Source organism: Archocentrus centrarchus, chromosome 1, assembly GCF_007364275.1.
Source record: "Archocentrus centrarchus isolate MPI-CPG fArcCen1 chromosome 1, fArcCen1, whole genome shotgun sequence".
NCBI lineage: Eukaryota > Metazoa > Chordata > Actinopteri > Cichliformes > Cichlidae > Archocentrus > Archocentrus centrarchus.
The window spans coordinates 3,477,031-3,495,579 of NC_044346.1; the positions used below are offsets into that span (position 1 = coordinate 3,477,031).

The 18,549-nt window shown below is 42.1% G+C and overlaps 1 protein-coding gene across 4 annotated transcripts in view; it reads right to left on the reverse strand.

Annotated features, from left to right (window-relative positions):
- Positions 1 to 2,900: 2,900 nt before the first annotated feature.
- Positions 2,901 to 18,549, reverse strand: part of usp34 (ubiquitin specific peptidase 34) — a 59,935-nt gene continuing 44,286 nt past the window's right edge. For 3 of the 4 annotated variants that reach the window (XM_030728665.1, XM_030728655.1, XM_030728636.1), the window contains exons 58-78: positions 17,694 to 17,862; positions 17,373 to 17,447; positions 17,009 to 17,160; positions 16,754 to 16,907; positions 16,594 to 16,638; positions 16,276 to 16,380; positions 15,794 to 15,941; positions 14,944 to 15,248; positions 14,478 to 14,807; positions 14,068 to 14,225; positions 13,829 to 13,907; positions 13,411 to 13,537; positions 11,069 to 11,176; positions 8,754 to 8,858; positions 7,801 to 7,925; positions 7,570 to 7,693; positions 7,339 to 7,418; positions 7,068 to 7,208; positions 5,696 to 5,836; positions 5,443 to 5,599; positions 2,901 to 4,298 (exon numbers count right to left, since the gene is read on the reverse strand). In XM_030728665.1, the coding sequence (XP_030584525.1) occupies positions 3,547 to 4,298; positions 5,443 to 5,599; positions 5,696 to 5,836; positions 7,068 to 7,208; positions 7,339 to 7,418; positions 7,570 to 7,693; positions 7,801 to 7,925; positions 8,754 to 8,858; positions 11,069 to 11,176; positions 13,411 to 13,537; positions 13,829 to 13,907; positions 14,068 to 14,225; positions 14,478 to 14,807; positions 14,944 to 15,248; positions 15,794 to 15,941; positions 16,276 to 16,380; positions 16,594 to 16,638; positions 16,754 to 16,907; positions 17,009 to 17,160; positions 17,373 to 17,447; positions 17,694 to 17,862 (3,580 nt within the window). In that variant the 3' untranslated portion in view covers positions 2,901 to 3,546. The remainder of the gene's footprint in view (positions 4,299 to 5,442; positions 5,600 to 5,695; positions 5,837 to 7,067; positions 7,209 to 7,338; positions 7,419 to 7,569; positions 7,694 to 7,800; positions 7,926 to 8,753; positions 8,859 to 11,068; positions 11,177 to 13,410; positions 13,538 to 13,828; positions 13,908 to 14,067; positions 14,226 to 14,477; positions 14,808 to 14,943; positions 15,249 to 15,793; positions 15,942 to 16,275; positions 16,381 to 16,593; positions 16,639 to 16,753; positions 16,908 to 17,008; positions 17,161 to 17,372; positions 17,448 to 17,693; positions 17,863 to 18,549) is intronic. The other variant, XM_030728646.1, reaches the window with a different exon arrangement.

An 18,549-nucleotide genomic window follows, 5' to 3' on the forward strand; every position in this document is an offset into this window, starting at 1 on the left:
GGTGCGTATTTGAACTGTTTACTTTAGCTGTTTAAATCCCGTTTTGTTAACAGTTTGCTCATTGGTTTTGAGCGATGGAACTTAAAGGTGCAGTCAGTGATTTTTTTTAAGGTTATTTAATAGAAACAAAGAATATTGTACTCATAAATACACAGTGTGTAATTACATCTTCCAACAAACTGATGTGTTGTCATAAACTTATAATACATTAAAAATACATAGGAGCGGGTTTGCAATTTGTGGTACCCACAATATTCCCAGCCCATATTGAATACAGTGGTCAGGAGGGACAGCTCCCTTCCCTCTAACGGCGTCTTACGTATGTGACAAGAGACCAGCCGCACACTTTGTGCACCAAAGGAGGAAGAGGTGGTAGGTGTTCATGTGCCACATCTGCACCTTCAGACTCAACAAGCATGTTTAATAATCCACATTTAACTGGTTTACTCTTTGGTGCAGTTGAGGATGCGTTTTGAATTTTTACGCTTTTTTTTGCTGATTTTAGGTTTGTTTTTTGGTGGTCTGGGAGCAGGCACCATCTGTATGAGGATGGGGTTTTGGGGGGGATGGCAGGCGGAGAGAAGCTGCAGAGAGGCGTGTAAGACTGCAACTCTGCTTCCTTGTATCAACCCTGGATAATCACATTTTAGGAGCGTTAATTAATTCAGCCAGATTTCTAGAATTGAGACCTCTCTCCAAACAGGACCGCGTTTAAATCTGTGTGGAAACAATGTGTCCTTGGTGGTTTTAGGTATAAGTGCCCCCCTCCCCCTTTTTTTTAATCTGAAAAAGCTACTTTTTTTGGGGGGGGGGGGGGGGGGGGGGTCTCCCTCATCACAAAGGTTTGATTTGACAGAGTTTTACACCAGATGCTCTTCCTGACACAACTCCAGAGGGGATTTGTGTCTTCAACCATTTGCTTGCCAAACAAATGTGTTAACCACTTCATTATGGAGGCACATCATTGAAAGCTGCTTTCTTTTTTATCCCACACACCTCAAAATTCACTATGACTAATCTCTTTTTCAAAAAAGTAATGAAGTACGAGATGAAGGGGGTTTTAATTTAACAGTTACATGATTTTTGTGACAGTTTTAGTGTTCATGGGGTCCAGTCAGACACACACCTGTCAGTGTTTGTGGGGTCCATGGTACATGTCCTTTTGTCCATGAACCTAAAAAAATACCATGTATGTTACATATCAATAAGGAAGCCAGCAGAGGTTATTGGAAGGTGAGATTGATGTTAGTGGACTTGATTATCCAATAACCATAATTTCAGGGTGTGTTTAAAAGCAACAAAGTACAAATTTGTAGGAAGAAAAAAAAAAAGTACAAATATTTTGTTACTTAAGATTTTTCAGCTAACTTTACTTGAGTATTCATTTTTCTGACTGCTTTTTACTTTTACTCCCTACATTTCTACACAAGTATCTGTACTTTCTACTTCTTACATTTTCAAAACAGACTCGTTACTTTAGGTCTGACACGTCTGAGAGAAGTCTGCATTTCCGGTCAGTGCGCCTTCAAACATCAAACCAGTCTGAGCCTGAACGAAGGAACCATAACACACAAAATCCAATCCTACTGGAGCTCATCGCATGTGTGAAAGCAAGCAGCAAACCCATATAATTTATGTATCATTTATAGCGCTGTGCTCAGGGGTCACAGGGGGCTGGACCGAGTGCAGATGTCTAAGTTGTGGTACTTCAGCATCTAACTAGCACTAAAGAGGAGCGAGAAACAGTAACAAATTGTGGCAGCTAATTTCAAATCCAACACTTAAATCAGCTCAACAAATATCAGCAAACACACAAACTGTGTTGAGTTTGTCATACATCAGGCTGCATTGTTGTGCTGCTCCTCCCAGTCTCAGGGATCTTTTACTGCGTTAACTACATTATGATGTTGACATTGTACGCTATTGATAACCATGATTATTTAATAATGAAATATATCAATAATACAGTACATACATACTGTAAATAACTGCTTTCTGTATGCTTTTGTACAATTATGGTTTCACACACTATCACAAACTCATTTGCCAATAAAGAAAAACGTCAGATTAATTTGTCTGACAGTATGATTGCTGTTATTTAACCCTGTAACGCCAAGACTTTCATATCTGAGTTTGAGATCCAGTTTCATTTTTTTTCCTCCTCAAAAGCTCTAAATAAACTGCACAACACAAACTCCCAAACACTCCTGGATGTAGCAAACATGATACAAACTCATATGCAAATTAATATACATTTTTAATTTATCAGAAGGTTTAATAAACACTCTGGCAAATACTTCATGTTCAGGCTTTACAGGGTTAAGATTTTCTGTAGTTTTCTATATTGTTATTGTGAATTGTTTGGATCACAATAATGCTGAAGCGACAGTTACAGCGCGACCGTACGCACACAATACACACACACTTACCAGGTGTCTGGATCCATTTAGCTTTCCGTACATCTGCAGAACACGTCCTCGATTCTGAGAACGGCCTGAAAGACTGAAGAGCTGCAATATTTCTGACACGGTGCAAAGACAAGAAAGAAAACCTCACAGCTTGAGTTGGATTTTAGGTCATAATTCTTCATATTAAAACTGTCTTTATTAGTTATTCTCTATTAAAATAAAATCAGAGGAAAACCAGAACACAGCAGAAGAAGCCAAAATAAACAGATTATGGAATGTACTTCAGTAAAGAAAATAAAAGCTCCAGCTGGTCCAACATGGGGGCTTTATTTCAACCACTGTAAAATAAAGCACTAATATATATATATATATATATATATATATATATATATATATATATATATATATATATATATATATATATATATATATATATATATATATATATATATATATATATATATATATATATATATATATATATATATGGTTTTTTAAATGGTTTTAATATACACCTTCAGGCAATGAGTAGAGAGGATTCTTCACAGAATCAAGTTTCTTGTGGTTCTCTTAATTTACAGGTAAACTTAGTTTCTGGATAATTAAACCACAGAAAAACTCAAGGCAACTTTTTGTGCCTTGTTCATAAAGTACAAAACTGGCACAGAGGACAACCATTTTTTATACACAGTAAAAATGCCATAAAATTAAATTACATCCAGAGGAGACGAAAGTTCTGTAAACCTTTCCCCATTACAGCAAACCTCAAATAAAATCACTTTCCAAAACAAATGCAAATCAGTATAAAACACACGCGCACAAAAAAAAAAAAACAAAAAAAACACCCACCCTTAGAAAGACAATGTGCTGTAGCCTGTACGACTTTTTCTGCTTTTCTTCTTCTCAAAGGAGGTGTTGGCTGTGCGTGGAGTCGCAGTTTTATAATGCAAAAAGAGCGGCGGGAGAAAGCATCCGACTGAACATCGGCAGAAGGCAACAAACAGCAGCACAAAAACAGCAGAAGAAGAAACCAAAGAACAGGAGGACAGCTTGTTTCCTCTGAGCTGAAGTCAGGCGTCCAATAACGGAGAGGAAAAAAAAAAAAACAGGACATTATGGCCATTGTGAGTTGATGATGTCATGAAGAGGGCTGGCCTTTATTAGACAGTTTGGTAACTATGGCAATGGTGGCTTCCACTGTCCTGTACAGCATGTCCAGCATGTCAGGTGGGGGGCTGGTGCTCTGGAACACCTGTGAGGAGGAGGAAGAGGTGTGACTGCCACAGCTGTCTGGCCCCTCCCCCACTAGCCCTAGAACTGATGGGAAGGCCGCGTCCTCTGACAGGGGTGGGGGTGGGCTGCTGTTGCTGGCCTTAGAGCCTGCCTCCTTCTCTTCCTTCACCTCCTCTGAGCAGGAGGACATTGCCTCACCCCTTCTCCCCTCCTGCGGCTCTCCCACCTCCTCCTCTGTCTCCTCACGCGTCACCACATGTTGCTGTGGCTCAGGCTCCTCTCCCTGCACAAAGCCCTCTCCTGCTTCCTGCAGCAGCGAGGAGGAGGAAGAGGAGAACGAAGATGATGATGATGAAGAGGCCTCCATCTTCTCTTTAGGGGAGGAGTCCAGATTTCTAGAGGAGGTGGGCATGGGGTCAGGAGAGGGCGGGTCCTGCTCAGTGCCTGGGTCAATCAGTGATGAGGAGTCCCGTGTTTCTGTGTCCGAGGTGCTTGTGGGCGTCAGCGCCTCCTGTTGGTCGGGCTTTGGATCGCCGCAGGGCAGGAGGGCTGAGGAGGAGGTGGAGGCCACGCAGAGCGGCGCTCCTGCATCTCCGGCTCTGTCGTCATCACCACTCACTCTCCGCCGCTTCACCGGGGTCGCCCCTTCATCCTCAGCTGACACACAAACACACACACAGTTACTGAAAGGCGCCACTGAGAATCAATCATACTACTGATCATATTATGTTTAAATCTCTACAACATAATCACATTCAACATGTTTGTAATATGTGATTATGGCAACAACTGCGACAAATCATTGAAAATCACAGATCTGTTGCCGTCTAGATAGAAACTGACATTTAACTATGACATGGCAGAACGTGGGGGGGGGGGGGGGGGGGGGGGGGGGGGGGGATTCAATTCAATCACCAGGCAACCCCCCCCCCCCAGCAAGAAGGTTGCTGACTTAGTCCGACTTGTGTGAGTGAGCCACTGGCTTGCTCTGAGTTAGGATGCAGCTTTGTCAAGCTCAGTGTGTCCAGTGTTGGACGGTTTTTCACTTGAGCCAATTAAATGCAAGTTAGCTGAGCTAATGTCATCTGAGGATGGCGGTGCAGGAGACGAGCCCTCCTCGTCAGAGTTCACACTCACCCACTTTAACTGTGCAATACCCACAGCTCTGTGCAATATTATATTATTCATACTGAACAATATCTATCACTCCTATATTGTGTAATATCCAGTATTCATTCACTAGTGCAATATTCACCAGCTTCATTATTATGTGTATACACTTGTTTTATTTTGTACAATGTATATATTTTTATACACTCTTATTTTCTGTATTTTTAATACATTTTATTGTCTGTATATATTTTTATACATTTTATTTTTTTGTATATTTTATACATTGTGTTTTATTTTCTGTATATTTTTAGATTATATTAGATTATTATATTTTTATTTTAGTTTGACTTTCTATTGCATGGCGCTGAACAGGAGTGGCCCTCCAATCTCATTGTACATCCTGTACAATGACAATAACGGGATTCTATTCTATTCTAATCCCAGAGCATCTTCATTTACATTCATTTAATTTTAACTTAATGAAATATCAATATTTGGTGTCCCTGGATCGACACAATACTTATTCTTAATCAATAAAAGAATAACCACCCACAAACTGTTTACTTTGAGTGTTACAACAAATTATTTCTCCTAAAGGCTCCCCCAAAGAAACCTGCTTTAAGTGAGGTGGTACTTTGGCTGAGTTGCCTTCTTTCTCTCCTTTTAGCACTTAAACAATATGTTGTACCTTTGCATTTGTGGTCTTTGGCCTCCAGCTCCAGAGTGCTGCGCTGCTGGAGACAAGCACGACAGCGACCCAGAAGCTCCTGCAGGGCCGGGCAGAAAGCTGGGTCAATGGCCTGAGACGGCTGGACAGACAGCAGCAGCATCAACGCCCTCAGATCCTGACAAAAGTTAGAGATCAAAGAATGAGAACACAGTGGGTGAAGGTATCAGGAGAGCTGCTCTATTAGTGTTTGTGCGTTTGTGTGTATATGTACAGCGTTGAGCAGGCTGCTGGTCTTGTTGAGCTCCAGGCGGTGTGCTGCCAGTTCAGGCTGCAGGCTGCTCTGTTCACTCAGCAGGTTTGTCACCAAAACACCAATCAGGTTGGAGCAGCTGGGACCAGAGAGAACCTGGGCCTACACACACACACACACACATTTTTAATGACAAATTAAAATACTAGGGCACCATCGTTTAGACAATCAGCTACACGCTGGACAAAAGAAAAAAAAGAAAAAAACAATACAAACTTAATAATTACATAAAAAGGTGCACCTGGAAATATAAAAACATCTTTGGAATAAACTGGACATCTGAGCAAAGGCCTGTCTTAATTTGTAGGAAGAATATTTCAGGTAGTTTTCGGCATATGTTTTTAAAGAATTTCCTCATTAAAAAAAAACAAAAAAAAAAAACAAAAAAAAAAACAACAACAAAAACAACACCCCCCCCCCCCCCCCCCCCCCCCCCCCCCCTAATTTATGGCTCTGCCTTGCGCTGTAGCACCAAAACTGCACTTAAAAGGCACAAGTATCACAGATGTGCCAGGTCAAAGGCAAATATTAACTAGAGATTGACTAATACCATATTTGAACTGGACATCGGTCCGATCCTGACTCAACACCTGATATCTGTGACACCGAGTCGATCTATGGAGTAGATCCATTTAAATCCACCTTAGGTCATTCTGTGTTTACGTCACCGTGCCACAGCAGCAGTGCACCCTGCACAGCTAACAGCATGGGGGGTTTGGATATTTCACACCTGCTATGCTGAAGTGTTCGTGGTACGGTTCAGAACTTTACGATTTCACTGCAAACTGTTTGCGTCACTCTCACTGTTGTGTTCGATGGAACACTTTTACAATACTTAACATATTGTGCTGTTGACAATTTGATTAATATTATTTCACTTTCTCTCTCTTTTGTTACTCCACATGTAATGTTTGTGTGTGTGGAGGTGCACTGACAGCCTGACAGAGCAGCAAAGACTGTCACACTGAGCTGAAACGACACCAGTGCAAATAAATTAGGGGATAAACAATATAAAATCACTTTGTGTCATCAATGTTATTATAAAACATCAATTTAGAACCTTTTTGTTACATATTATTTTACAGTTCGTAAGGCCGTGTTTAAGTCTGATGTTTCCTTTCACACAAAAAAAATGATTCCCAGTCTCTTCCTTACAGTGAAAATTGATAAGTTTCTTTATCAGCATTTAACTGATGTTTATGGTTAAACTCAACTCTGACCTGCAGTTTGCTTTTGTTTTAAACTGACTAAAAAAAGCTCCTTTCATGCTATAAAATTTCCAAACACTTCAGACTGGATGTGTAAAATTAGTTAAAACAGGAACTTTTTGTACCTTGTGCAAGAAGCAGTTGAGGAAGGTATAAGCCACACTGTTGTTGAGAAACGTCCTCTCGTCCATTAGGATGCACTTAATGTACTCACTGAAGGCCGGATCTTCACACAGCAGCTTCACACACGTTTTAGCCATAACGGACTGAAAGGACAGCAGGATCAGAATGAAACACCACAACACTGCTGTGTGAATCCAAAGAACCTGAGTCTATTAACCAGACCTGATCTTTAATATGGCTCCAACTAGTGAAATCTGAGGAATGCTGCTGTACCTGTGACTGACAGAGCTCGGTCCAAAGTTTGGGGAAAAGCACAAGATGGAGAGGAAGTCCTTCATACGCCATCAACACGCCTGAGGGGGAGATCAAAATGGAAATCTCTGTTCATGTATAAATTCCTGTGTTTGCAGACACGTGTTTATGGTTTGATCAGGATCAGATGTAGAATAATGACAAAACACCTGAAATTGGTTTATGTTTAATACTGGAAATACAGACACATACTTAGTTTGATGAGTGTGTCCGTGAATTTCTCGCAGTTGATGGCGACGCGACACAGCAAGTGAATGAACTTATGGTAGGACAGGAAGTAATCCAGCAGCATTCGATCATACACCTCATCTTTACCCTGAAAGAGAGAAGCAGAGTTTATCACCAACAACAAGCTCCTGCTCCTGTGGAGGTTTCTTTCAATGTTAACACAATAAGATTCTGAGTGGTAACAAATGATTGTACCTTGCTGCTCTCCACCAATGAAGGCAGCAGACACATATTGAGCTCCGGTCTTGGAGGTCGGATGTTGTTTTTGGCTCCCATTAGCTTGAGGTTCTCTCTGCATGGCAGGTAAGGGCCAAATGACACTGCAAACGGACACACACACACACACACACACACACACACACACACACACACACACACACACACACACACACGTCAGTAAAAAACAGATGTTTCAAATCTGCAGTAAATGGCCACAGGTCAGGACAGGAACCTCGGCCGCCCGCACCGCCATGCGGCATACATGGTCGCCTGCTCATCCACTGAGTCTCCACGGCATCCGAAACACAATATTCTTAGCATGGTCATCTCAGGCACACAGCTCTGACGGCGAGTACAGAAGCCCCACCCACCTGCTGTTCAAAGTTTATGAGGGGCAGCCAATGAGATGGCAGCTTAAAGGGAGGGAGCGGAAACAGCTGGTTCTTGAACTGAACTGTTTTTGAGCCGCACCGATGCCCAGCATACGATAAATATGGATTACTTTGAACAGTGAACCATGAAAGGCTATTCGAGCAGAGTCCACTGCATCTATATGGAGTTAGAAATTTCACTTCGCTCCAAGAGTATTGTAACTGTGAGGCCAATCCCTTTATTTATTATTGCTGTAGACTGAAAACATTTGGGTTTGTATTTTATAAAAATTAAAAAAAAAAAAAAAAAAAGAAGTAATGCCAGGCACAACAAAGCCCACCCCCAGCAGATGTTTTACCTGCTGTGAACACTGTACGTCTCACAAACACGTCACACACATTGTTCTCAAGTTCACAAGATTTTAAGAAAACTTGACCTTTGACCTTGACCCAATTTGGCAAAACTTGAAATCAGATCATCTATTGGTCACTAGCCATCTTTCATGCAAATTTGGTATGAATCAGACTGGTAGTTTTGCTGTAATACTGTTGACTTACTGGGGATGTTGCTGTGGTGGTATGTGCAGTGGTTGTGTTGTAAGAAGGGGACCAGAGTGTGCAGGAAGTCATGTGGACTCAGCAGAACAAGTTCCTTCAGTACATCTGCAACAAGAAGACCACCACATTACAGGACAAGTTTTTGTTTTTCTAAATCGCAGTCAGAAAACAAGACCCATCAGCTGATGTTACTATAAACAGAGTAGCTCTTTACCGATTCCCCAGTCTCTCACTATCCAGCTGCTACCAGCTGTTCAGTGACCTAGGTCAGTTGCTAAATATGGGGAATCCCTCTTTCTCCATTTCAGTCAATAACAGTCAAGTACGTATAGCCAATCTTACAGCGCAATATGATCACATGATTAGGCAAAGCCAATCAGATATGAGAATGAGGCTGCATATCATTAGCACATATTATCATAGCATTAATAGTCTGAAAATCCTCCATCTTGTTTACGGTCTACTTCAGGTAAATAGATGCAGATAATGTATCCTGCTTGCTAAATGCTGCTCTCTCTCAGCTGGAGCATAATGTATCCAGGAGTTTCATACAGTTGTCAAAAATTTACATACACTCATCACAGTCATGGATGTCATGGTAAGTTGAGGCTTTTACTGATTTCTTTCAACCTACAGAGGAGCTGAATTCAAAGACATCCAGAAGATAAAAGTGAAAAAAAGAAAAGAAAAAAAAAAAAAAGATGCAGCAGGCTGGAACATTTTACCAAAATTTCATGGCAGCAACTCAAAATGGTACTCAGTAGTTTGTATGGCTCCCATGTGCTTGTATGCATGCCTGACAACATTGCAGAATGCTCCTAATGAGATGGCAGATGGTGTCCTGGGAGATCTCCTCCCAAGAATTGGACAAGGGCATCACTGAGCCCCTGGACAGTCTGAGGTGCAACCTGGTGGCGTTTTGACCTAAATCCAGAACACTAGAGGTGTTCTGGATTTAGGTCAGGCAAGCGTGGGGGCCAGTCAATGGTGTCAACTCCTTCACCATCCAGGAACTGCCTGAATACTCATGCCACAAGAGGCCAGGCATTTGTGTGCACCATAAGGAACCCAGGACCCACTGCAGCAGTGCAGGTCTGACAGTGGGTCCAAGGATTTCATCCTGATACCTAATGGCAGTCAGGCAGTCCGTCATCATCAATAAGCTTCTGGCATAATTCTGGATACATGAACACTGTTCTCTGCAAAATTAGTGGTTTAAACTGGTTGGTTTCAACAGGGATGAGGACGGGGCTTCAGGAAGGCCATTCCAGAAACTTAACATTAGCCTTTATCCAATCCTAAACAGTCTTGATATGTTCGAGAACACTGTCCTGTGGGAACTGTATCCAAGTTTCAACTGTCTAGCTATTGATTTGAGTTAGGTGGAGTTGAAGAATGTGGAGTTTGTCCTCCATTATTTCATCCGTTCTGTGCAATGCACCAGTACCAGTGGTAGCAAAACAGCCCCGGAGCATGATGATACCACCACCATGCTTGGCGGCTGGTACAGTGTTTGGTTTGAAGGCCTACCCTTTACTTAACATAACTCTCGTCTTTGTGGCCAAATAGCTCAGTCTTTGTCTGATCTGACCATAGAACCGTTCTCCAATCGACATTTTGCTTGTCCATGTGGGCAGCTGCAAATTTCAGTCAAGCTCGAAGGTGTTGATTTTGCAGCAGGAGCTTCCTTCTTGGTCGGCACCCTCTCAGTCTATGGTGATGTAAAGCTTGCTTTACTGTGCACAGTGATGCTGGAGGTTGAACAGTTCCCAGTTTAATAAGCCTTGGGGGATCCTGGGTTGTTCCTGAACATCCTAACCAGTATGCTCTCACCTGACATCTTTGGTGTTCTTCCAGACCTCGGCAAAGTTGTGATACATCAGAATAACTTGTACTTGCATCCAGTTGTCTGAACTGATGTTTAGAAATGGCTCCAAGAGAACTTGCCAACTTGGGTAAATCCAAAATAAATTCAAACTTCTGCACCTAATTTTTATTTATAGTCATTAAAGATGTATGCTGTGCAATCATTCCACAATGGGAACAGTTCAAATGATTAAAAGCCCCAAATTACCAAGACATTCATGCCCGTGATGAGTACATGTACACTCCTGACCTAACTATATTTTTTATTTTCATCAAACGATGTAGCACCTTTTTGTTCCCAACACATTACTTATTCCATATCAGTACAGATATCTACTATGATTGTTTTTTTTTAAATTGAGATCTGATGAGTTTTCAAAGCGTTGCTTTAATTTTTTTGACTAATGTACTTCAATGTTAGCTGTTGGGTGTTCAAAGATCAATGTTACCCAGGCAGGCGTTGCGGAGCTCAGGTGGGCTGTATGAGTTTAGGAGTGTAAGCAGCTTGTGGGCAAAGTCAATCCTCTCCTGCCACTGGATCAGAGCCTGTTTCACATCTGGGTGACAGAAGAGAGAAAAACATGATCAGCCCAAAGAGAAGAACACACTGCTGTGCATATTTTTACTGTAGTACAGTCCTTCATAGCTGATGGAGCTGGGACACTGCCAGAGCTGCTTCTTGGATGTTCAGATAGTGAAATCGTGTTCACATTCACTACATAATATCCATTACAAGTCAATGGCCATACAGTGATGCAGCTTCATTACCAACACCAACAATGACCACGATTTAAAAATGGGCTTCACTGAAACTGAGTGGATAAAGTTGTCAGGAAAGTGTTGATGAGCTCAACCTCGTGCCCTGTTGACCATCTTTTATATACAGGCTATGATGAAGATCCTAGTGGATGGATGTGTCAAACCATCTTAGTCGGCATTTCTTTGTCGTCACAATGTGATATTCAGTTTACGGAACAAATATGATTCGGGATAACATACCGCCTTTCATAGCATTAACTAGAGATGCACCAATGCACTAGCCAGGGACTGGAATCAAACAATTATTGGTATTATTGGCCATGTCTGGTGACCAGCCAGTCAGCCTCAGGTATGTCTGATTAAGAACCATTTCATAAACGTGCAGCACGCGCACACCGACAGCCACGTGCTAACATGTCATTAGAATGGAGGCTCTTTACTGTGAGTGAAAACACAAAGTTCACCGAAGTAAACCACACAGGGACAACCACAAGAAGGTTTGTAACAACAAACCTAATCAGACATTTAAAATTACCCTCACCCTGCTGAACATGGACATTTTATAGAAGGTAACGAAAAGGCACACATACAGCCACTTAATACTGCAGCTGCCAGCCGGCTGTCAGCCAGTTCCCCTCTGCTGTCACATCACATCTAAAATGCACCCCACTCTGACAGGAGCCAGCAAAGATCAATTTACACTTCAATTTCGATTTTACTTTTTGTTTAAAAACATTAGCAGTCCTTTAAATAATTGTTTTATGCTTTTATTAGCCAGCAACAACCATCAAGTGCAAGCAGCTTGTTCGGTGTGCAAATCCTACTTTATTTACTACAAGCAAATATCTATATCAGTGTTTTACAGTAAATTTTCACCTTGATGATTCTGTTGGAATTAAAGCACCCCTGAGCAAATTTAAAATGCTTCAATATAAAGTTTAGGAGGCTGTGAATCAATGTGCTTCCATTATAAATGCTCCCCCTGGTGGATACACAAGATATTACCACCAGTTTTCCTAAATGATGCTTAGGGGTGTTACCACTCACTGTCGACGTCACAGATAAAGAATCTCATTACGGTCAAGGACCGGCCACGGTCCCGTCACGGACCAGCTGTCCATTTTAAATGGCTGCATCTGTAAAGTGGCTAAAGCTATCTAGAGTTCAGAGCCAGCTTCAAGCCAGCAGCCTCAGCATGAGCAAAGGATAAAGGCAGTAATGAGGGGGGAAAAAACAAAAGAACAAATCAACCAAAAAAGTGAGATAAGGGTCGATGGCTGGTTATCTGGTGAATTTACTAACATATCAGAAAATGATGTAAGTACTTGACACACAGTACAGGTGAGTGTGTCCAAACCTTTGGCTTTTGTTTGGTAAAGTAAAATGTGTGAGGTGAGTGTACAGCAGCTCATTGTCAGTTAATTGTGTTTCCAACAGCAGGGCACTTTAGTTTCAGTTGTTTCAATCAGAGTGGATCCTGTAACTCAGAGTTTGGGGGAATTTCTTACAAAAAATAAATCAGAAGTGGCAAAAAATGGAATCAACCAAGAAAATTGAAATCAGTGCATCTCTGGTGTTAACCATGTGTTAGGCTTTCTGCCCTCAGGGAAAACTTTTCCAATATGCACATTCATCTACTTTAAGTTATGACAGACTGACTCTTCTGAGGTACTGGGGCTGGAATTCTCTTAGTGAGATAAATATGAGCTTTGTTAAAACACTCAGTGGCCATCTTCTCTTTACTGGCAAAAATCTAAGCGACTGCACTACAAACATCCTGCTAACCACACCTCTTTATGAACAAGGACAAAGCAACTGCACAATAAAGTTTCCAAGGTGGCACTCCAGTGCTATGAGTCAGTGTAGCTCACTGCTGCTCACTTTCAAATCCAGCAGAATAACCACATATACTATCAAGTGAAATCTGGCATTCAGCTACAATTCTTAACTTCTTGTTAACATGTTGTGTCAGTTATAAATCCCTCTTAGCTTTGTAATTCTGTTTAATCAAACTGTAAGGCAGGGGGCGCACCTTTGCGCTGCAGGTATGGCCTGGTGGCTTTGAGGACGGACAGAAAGATGGAGAGCAGCTCCACCAGGTCGCCGGTGACGTGGCATGCCGTCGCCTCGTGGTACATCATGTGCAGAGTGTTGAAGGACTGCAGGGAGGGACAGAAACGGCATATATGGCTTTACTTACTGGATTGGGAATGGAAATTTTTATTTATTTTATTTTCTATTTATAGAGTTGCAGTATACTCTAGTTAATTTTTATCTTTTAAAATCAGACTTTTGTATATCCTTTGGCTTGTTTTAAATATGTCCATCCATCTATTTACTTCAATTCCAAAAGAGGCAAATAATTCACAGGGGAAAGTGACTTAAATAACAGCAACATGAAATAAAAGCTTCATTTAACATTTGTTGGTGTGATATTTAGGGGATCATACCTCGGTCATTAGGATAAGCCCTCTGTTGAAGACCACCAACAGTCGGTCCTCATCATTCTCCAGGAGAACTCTGAAGGCACTGAGAGGAACAGCACACACAGACTATTATAAGTAAAGCTTTGGGCAGAAAGACGACAGACTCTCACTCTCTTATACACATCTTCACCAGGTTACAAACATGCAGACGAAAACAAGCTTAACACCTTCAACAATAAACAAAAGTGTGCGCGTGTGCTCACCTGATAAGTGTGGTCCAGCAGGAGCGCCCATCCAGGCAGCGCAGGTAGCAGCTAATGGTGGTCTTCTTAAACTGTTTAATGTCTTCCAGCTCTTCTTCCCTCATGTCAGCTCGCTGTGCCACAAACAGCTGCATCAAGTTGAACAGTTCCTCCACCGCCTGCACACAAACCACAGAAACTGCTTTAACACAACCATGGCAAGATCTTTATTGTCAGTTAAAGATTTTCTTTAGTGTGTTGTGTTTTCAGGTAATTAACAATGTGCTGAGGACAAAATCAAATACTAAGAGCAACTTCGAAAGTGCCCTCATTTGCAGGCCTGATCTATCACTGCGCAGGAATCACTAATTACCTCCTCTGCACAACCACACAAAGCCACATCTCTGCTAGAAGTCTGTTTGTCTGCTCACCCCTGGATACTGGCTGGCATGTGGCGTCAGGTTCTTGAAGGCCCACTGGATGTTCTGGTGTGACGCCAGCTGGCGGGTGAAAGCGGGCGACTGCTCGCAGCACATGCGCAGGATGCCGTAGTAGGCGGGAAGCATGCCGCGGTTGAAGAGCACCACCTCCTGGTCATCGTGGTCAGCCAAGATGTAGTTGAAGGCGATGTTCTTGGTCACGACAGGGTTCTGCACCACCATGCGGACGTTCTCTGGACAGTCCACGCAGACGTTGTACCAGAAGGACAGCAGCGCCTGCTTGTTGTGGTTGGTTGCGATAGCTGGCTCCGACAGTTTGGGCTGAAAATATTAAAGCAAAGCTCTAAATTCTGCACGCTCAGTAACAACAACAATGCAATCAGTAAAAATAATAAAAAGCATCTTCATGGTCCTGAGGTTAAAAAAAATAAATAAATAAAGGGAAAAAAGGATGTACCTGGAAGAGGTTCCATAGGTCCATGAAGTAGCCAGAGAACATGAGTTTCTCCGTCTTGGAGATGAGGCAATAAGTCATGAAGCTGAAATACTGTACGAGTTTGGTAGTACCATGAACACTGGCATCAACGTACAACTTGGCACGTCCCAGCAGCCCCAGCAGCAGGTTGTAGACCTGGTGGAGCACAACGGTGGTGTCAGGGGACAGCGGCAGCTCACGGGTCGGCAGGTGGAGGGAGCGCGTAGAGCGAAACATCTGCCGAAAGGAGTTGCTGGGGATGAGGGAAACCAGCAGGTATGCGGCAGCTAGAGGGAGAAGAAAGATTCAGCTGCCATCAGGAACAAACAGGATCCTGTCACTGCTGTGGCAGCTCGTGTTTATTTAAACATGTGTTTAAAGGGGGTCTGTTATGAATGGATGTTATACTGTTACATGCAATGCACAAATTAAACAGCAGCCAAAGTTTAAGACTGTTCTAAACACAGTTTCAGTGTTTTTTTTTTTTTGTTTGTTTTTTTAACATTAAGATGTTAATGATATAGACTGCAGATACTATTATCCATCTGCTGTTCACACCTTCTGTGAGAGGCAGCCAATCAGGAAAAAGGTGGCTCACAGGGAGCTAAAGCAGCTCATTTCAGACAGTGGGTGAACTGAACGCTGCGCCAAAGGCCAGGAGTCAAAGTACAAATCAGGCTGTGCTGCACTAAAATACTGTTTAATTTCATAATTAGTATATAAAATAACTATTACTCTTATTTTGTGTTTATTTGCAAATCACAGTTTATAAATCCACCTTTAACCTCCAGCTGAGTGTTGAACTACAGTGAGGCCATGCTGTGACACTTACATGTGCGGACTCGGGGATAATTGTGTGCCAGCAGGAAGCGTTCCACCCAGTTCTCCATGTTCTGCAGCACCCAGCTGTGGGCCAGTTTATTCCTGGGAGTCTGGACAGCCAGCCAGTCCAGACACTGGGATGGATTGTACTCGATCACCTGACAGAAGGCACAGCACATTCAGGAAATGCTTTGCGAGCAGTATATTCATCTGAAATGGGTGAGCTTAAATACTGACCTTTCATTTTTTAAAATTTTTTAGCTGTTTTTGGTTTCATCAACTGTTTTGAGCTTCCATATGGTTCAAGTTTAATTTTGAGTCTTTTTAATCACACAATGATAACTAGTGCATGTAAACCAATTCCAACTGTGTGTATGGATGTCCATCCATCTTCTACTGCTGATCTGGGGCACATGACTATATTTCACTGGTGCTGACCTAATAAAGGGATTCATTATGGATTTCTATGTCAGTGAGAATGCTTGTGTTTACCTCCCAGATCCTTTGGAGGATGTAAGAGGCGAAGGAGGGCATCCCTGGAGGTCCACCCGCAAATTCCATCAACATTGTTAGCAGCTTGAAGAAGGGATTGGCAGCCTGACAAAATTAAGGGGGGGGGGGTGCCATGGAAAATTATTTTTGTATCTCTACAGTGTTTTATAAAACGGTTTATTAACTGTTATTCCAAAAGAGGTTAACAAAAGTGAACAGATAGAAGCTGAATGCTGGGAAAACATGATGAGAAAGGTCTGGTTCAGAGTGTTACAAATAAAGGCGACTTGGGTGGAGTTTGACCACTATGATGCTTACCTCAGGAGTCAGCTTTGCAATGGAGGTGAAGAGCATTGAGACAATCTGCAGAAGGAGACATTCAACATTAGAAAAACTCAGTTGCCTTTTGCTCTTGTGAAAGCGGCAAATCTCCAAAGTCGCAGCAACTCGTTACTCAGCCTGTTTCCTACAAACATACGTGTTCAGCCAGTCGGTTGTTGTAGCGACAGAGGCTAAAGATGAGGTTGCAGGTCTGTCTGATGTTGATGCCATCTCTGATGTGCTGGAAGAGGAAGGGAAAGCCCTTCCCTCCAGTCAGCGCCGCCATGTCGCTCTGGGACAGAGTCAGATGTCTGTGCAGAGAGGAGAGCAGGACTCAGTGGCTGCTGAAAGCTTCATTCTAATATTTATTAATTCTACATTTAAACTAAGAATACATATCCTGTCCTCGCACCTCTCAGAGCGAGACTGCTCCACCAGCAGAGCAATGAGTGCGATCATCTTCTCCAGAGCTGCAGGCCGATATTTCTCCTCAGCCAGAGACAAGATGTCCTCCTCCTCATCCTCCTCCTCTCCTTCCTCCTCTGACAGCACCTCCACCTGAGGCTGAGGGAGCACAGTGGTCAGCTCCTTCTTATATCATGCCTTCTATCATGTATCCTTAAATATACCAGAGCTGCAGACTGGCAGTCATTTAATTTTAATAAGAAAAACATACAAAACCCCCCAAAGAAACTAAGAACTGTTCAGACAGAAATGTCTTTGATAATATTACTAGACATAAATAAGTTGTGAATATAAACAGTGTGTAAGCTTACATTCTCAGGGCCTTTTGTTCCCATGTAGAAATGCACCATGATGGAAATGGCTTGTAGTGACAACAAGAACTGACTCTGTGGACACGGGAAACAAACTTTCATAAATTGAAAGGCATCTCAACAGAGACCACTTTTAAAAAAAGTCAAAGGAAAAAAAAATAAAGCACATTAATAAAACTGAAACTAGACACAAAGAGCCTGAATTACTTATTAGAGGACTCAACAGTGCGCTGCATCAGCAATTAGCTGAGGAAAAAGGAAAAATCCAAACTCAAAGAAAACACAAAATAGGTTCAGCTTAGTTTTATTTCATGAACTTACCTCTTCCTCGCCCATCTTGGCAAACTCATAGAGAAATGCAAAGTACTCAGTCAGGTGTTTGCTGTGAGGCTTGACACCATGCTCCATGATCGAAAGGAGGGTCTTAACGAAGCGAGTGACACAGGACCGGCTGCCGATATCCTCCACCGGACCGTCCATGTCGTCAGAGCTGAACACACACAGGAGCAGACATTGAGATTGGAGACTGATACGTGACATATAACTCGTGTGTTTTATGTAGAAGCCACTAATCTTTCTCAGAATCCAGAGTGATGCAGACACTGAGTGACACGCAGCTCCTGCCTGGATCTCTGTGGCCATCTGATTTCACAGACACAACCACTGTGAGTTTGTGCTGCACACCTCATCTGGCAAAACCACGTCAGACCTGAGTGGGTTTTTTTTTTTTTTTTGCTAGGCAATATAAAGAGATGAGCCAAAACCCAAAATTCTGGGCCAATACCAACATTTAAAATAACTTGTGTTTGGTCACATTTCTTTGTTATAAAAGTAATAATTTAATAAATCTTATACTGTTGGAAAGCCTGTTTAGTTTTTCCATGGATACAACCCTCATACTCAACTCTGCTGCTCAACTCACAAATGCATTTTCCTTACAAATGTGGCTCCACTTAAGGAGAAACAAACAGGCTTTTCAACGGTATGAGATTTACTGCCAAGAAGCATTGTTACCAACAAAGAAATATTCCAAACACAAATCTCCTTACTTTGTACAGTTTATTTGCTGCAGACCAGCATGAATCAACAAGGCAATTTCAGATATTCTTTTAAACTGGAGTAGAGAGCAAAGATCAGTTCAATAGAAGTATAAAAAACAACATTAAGAGCCACAAAC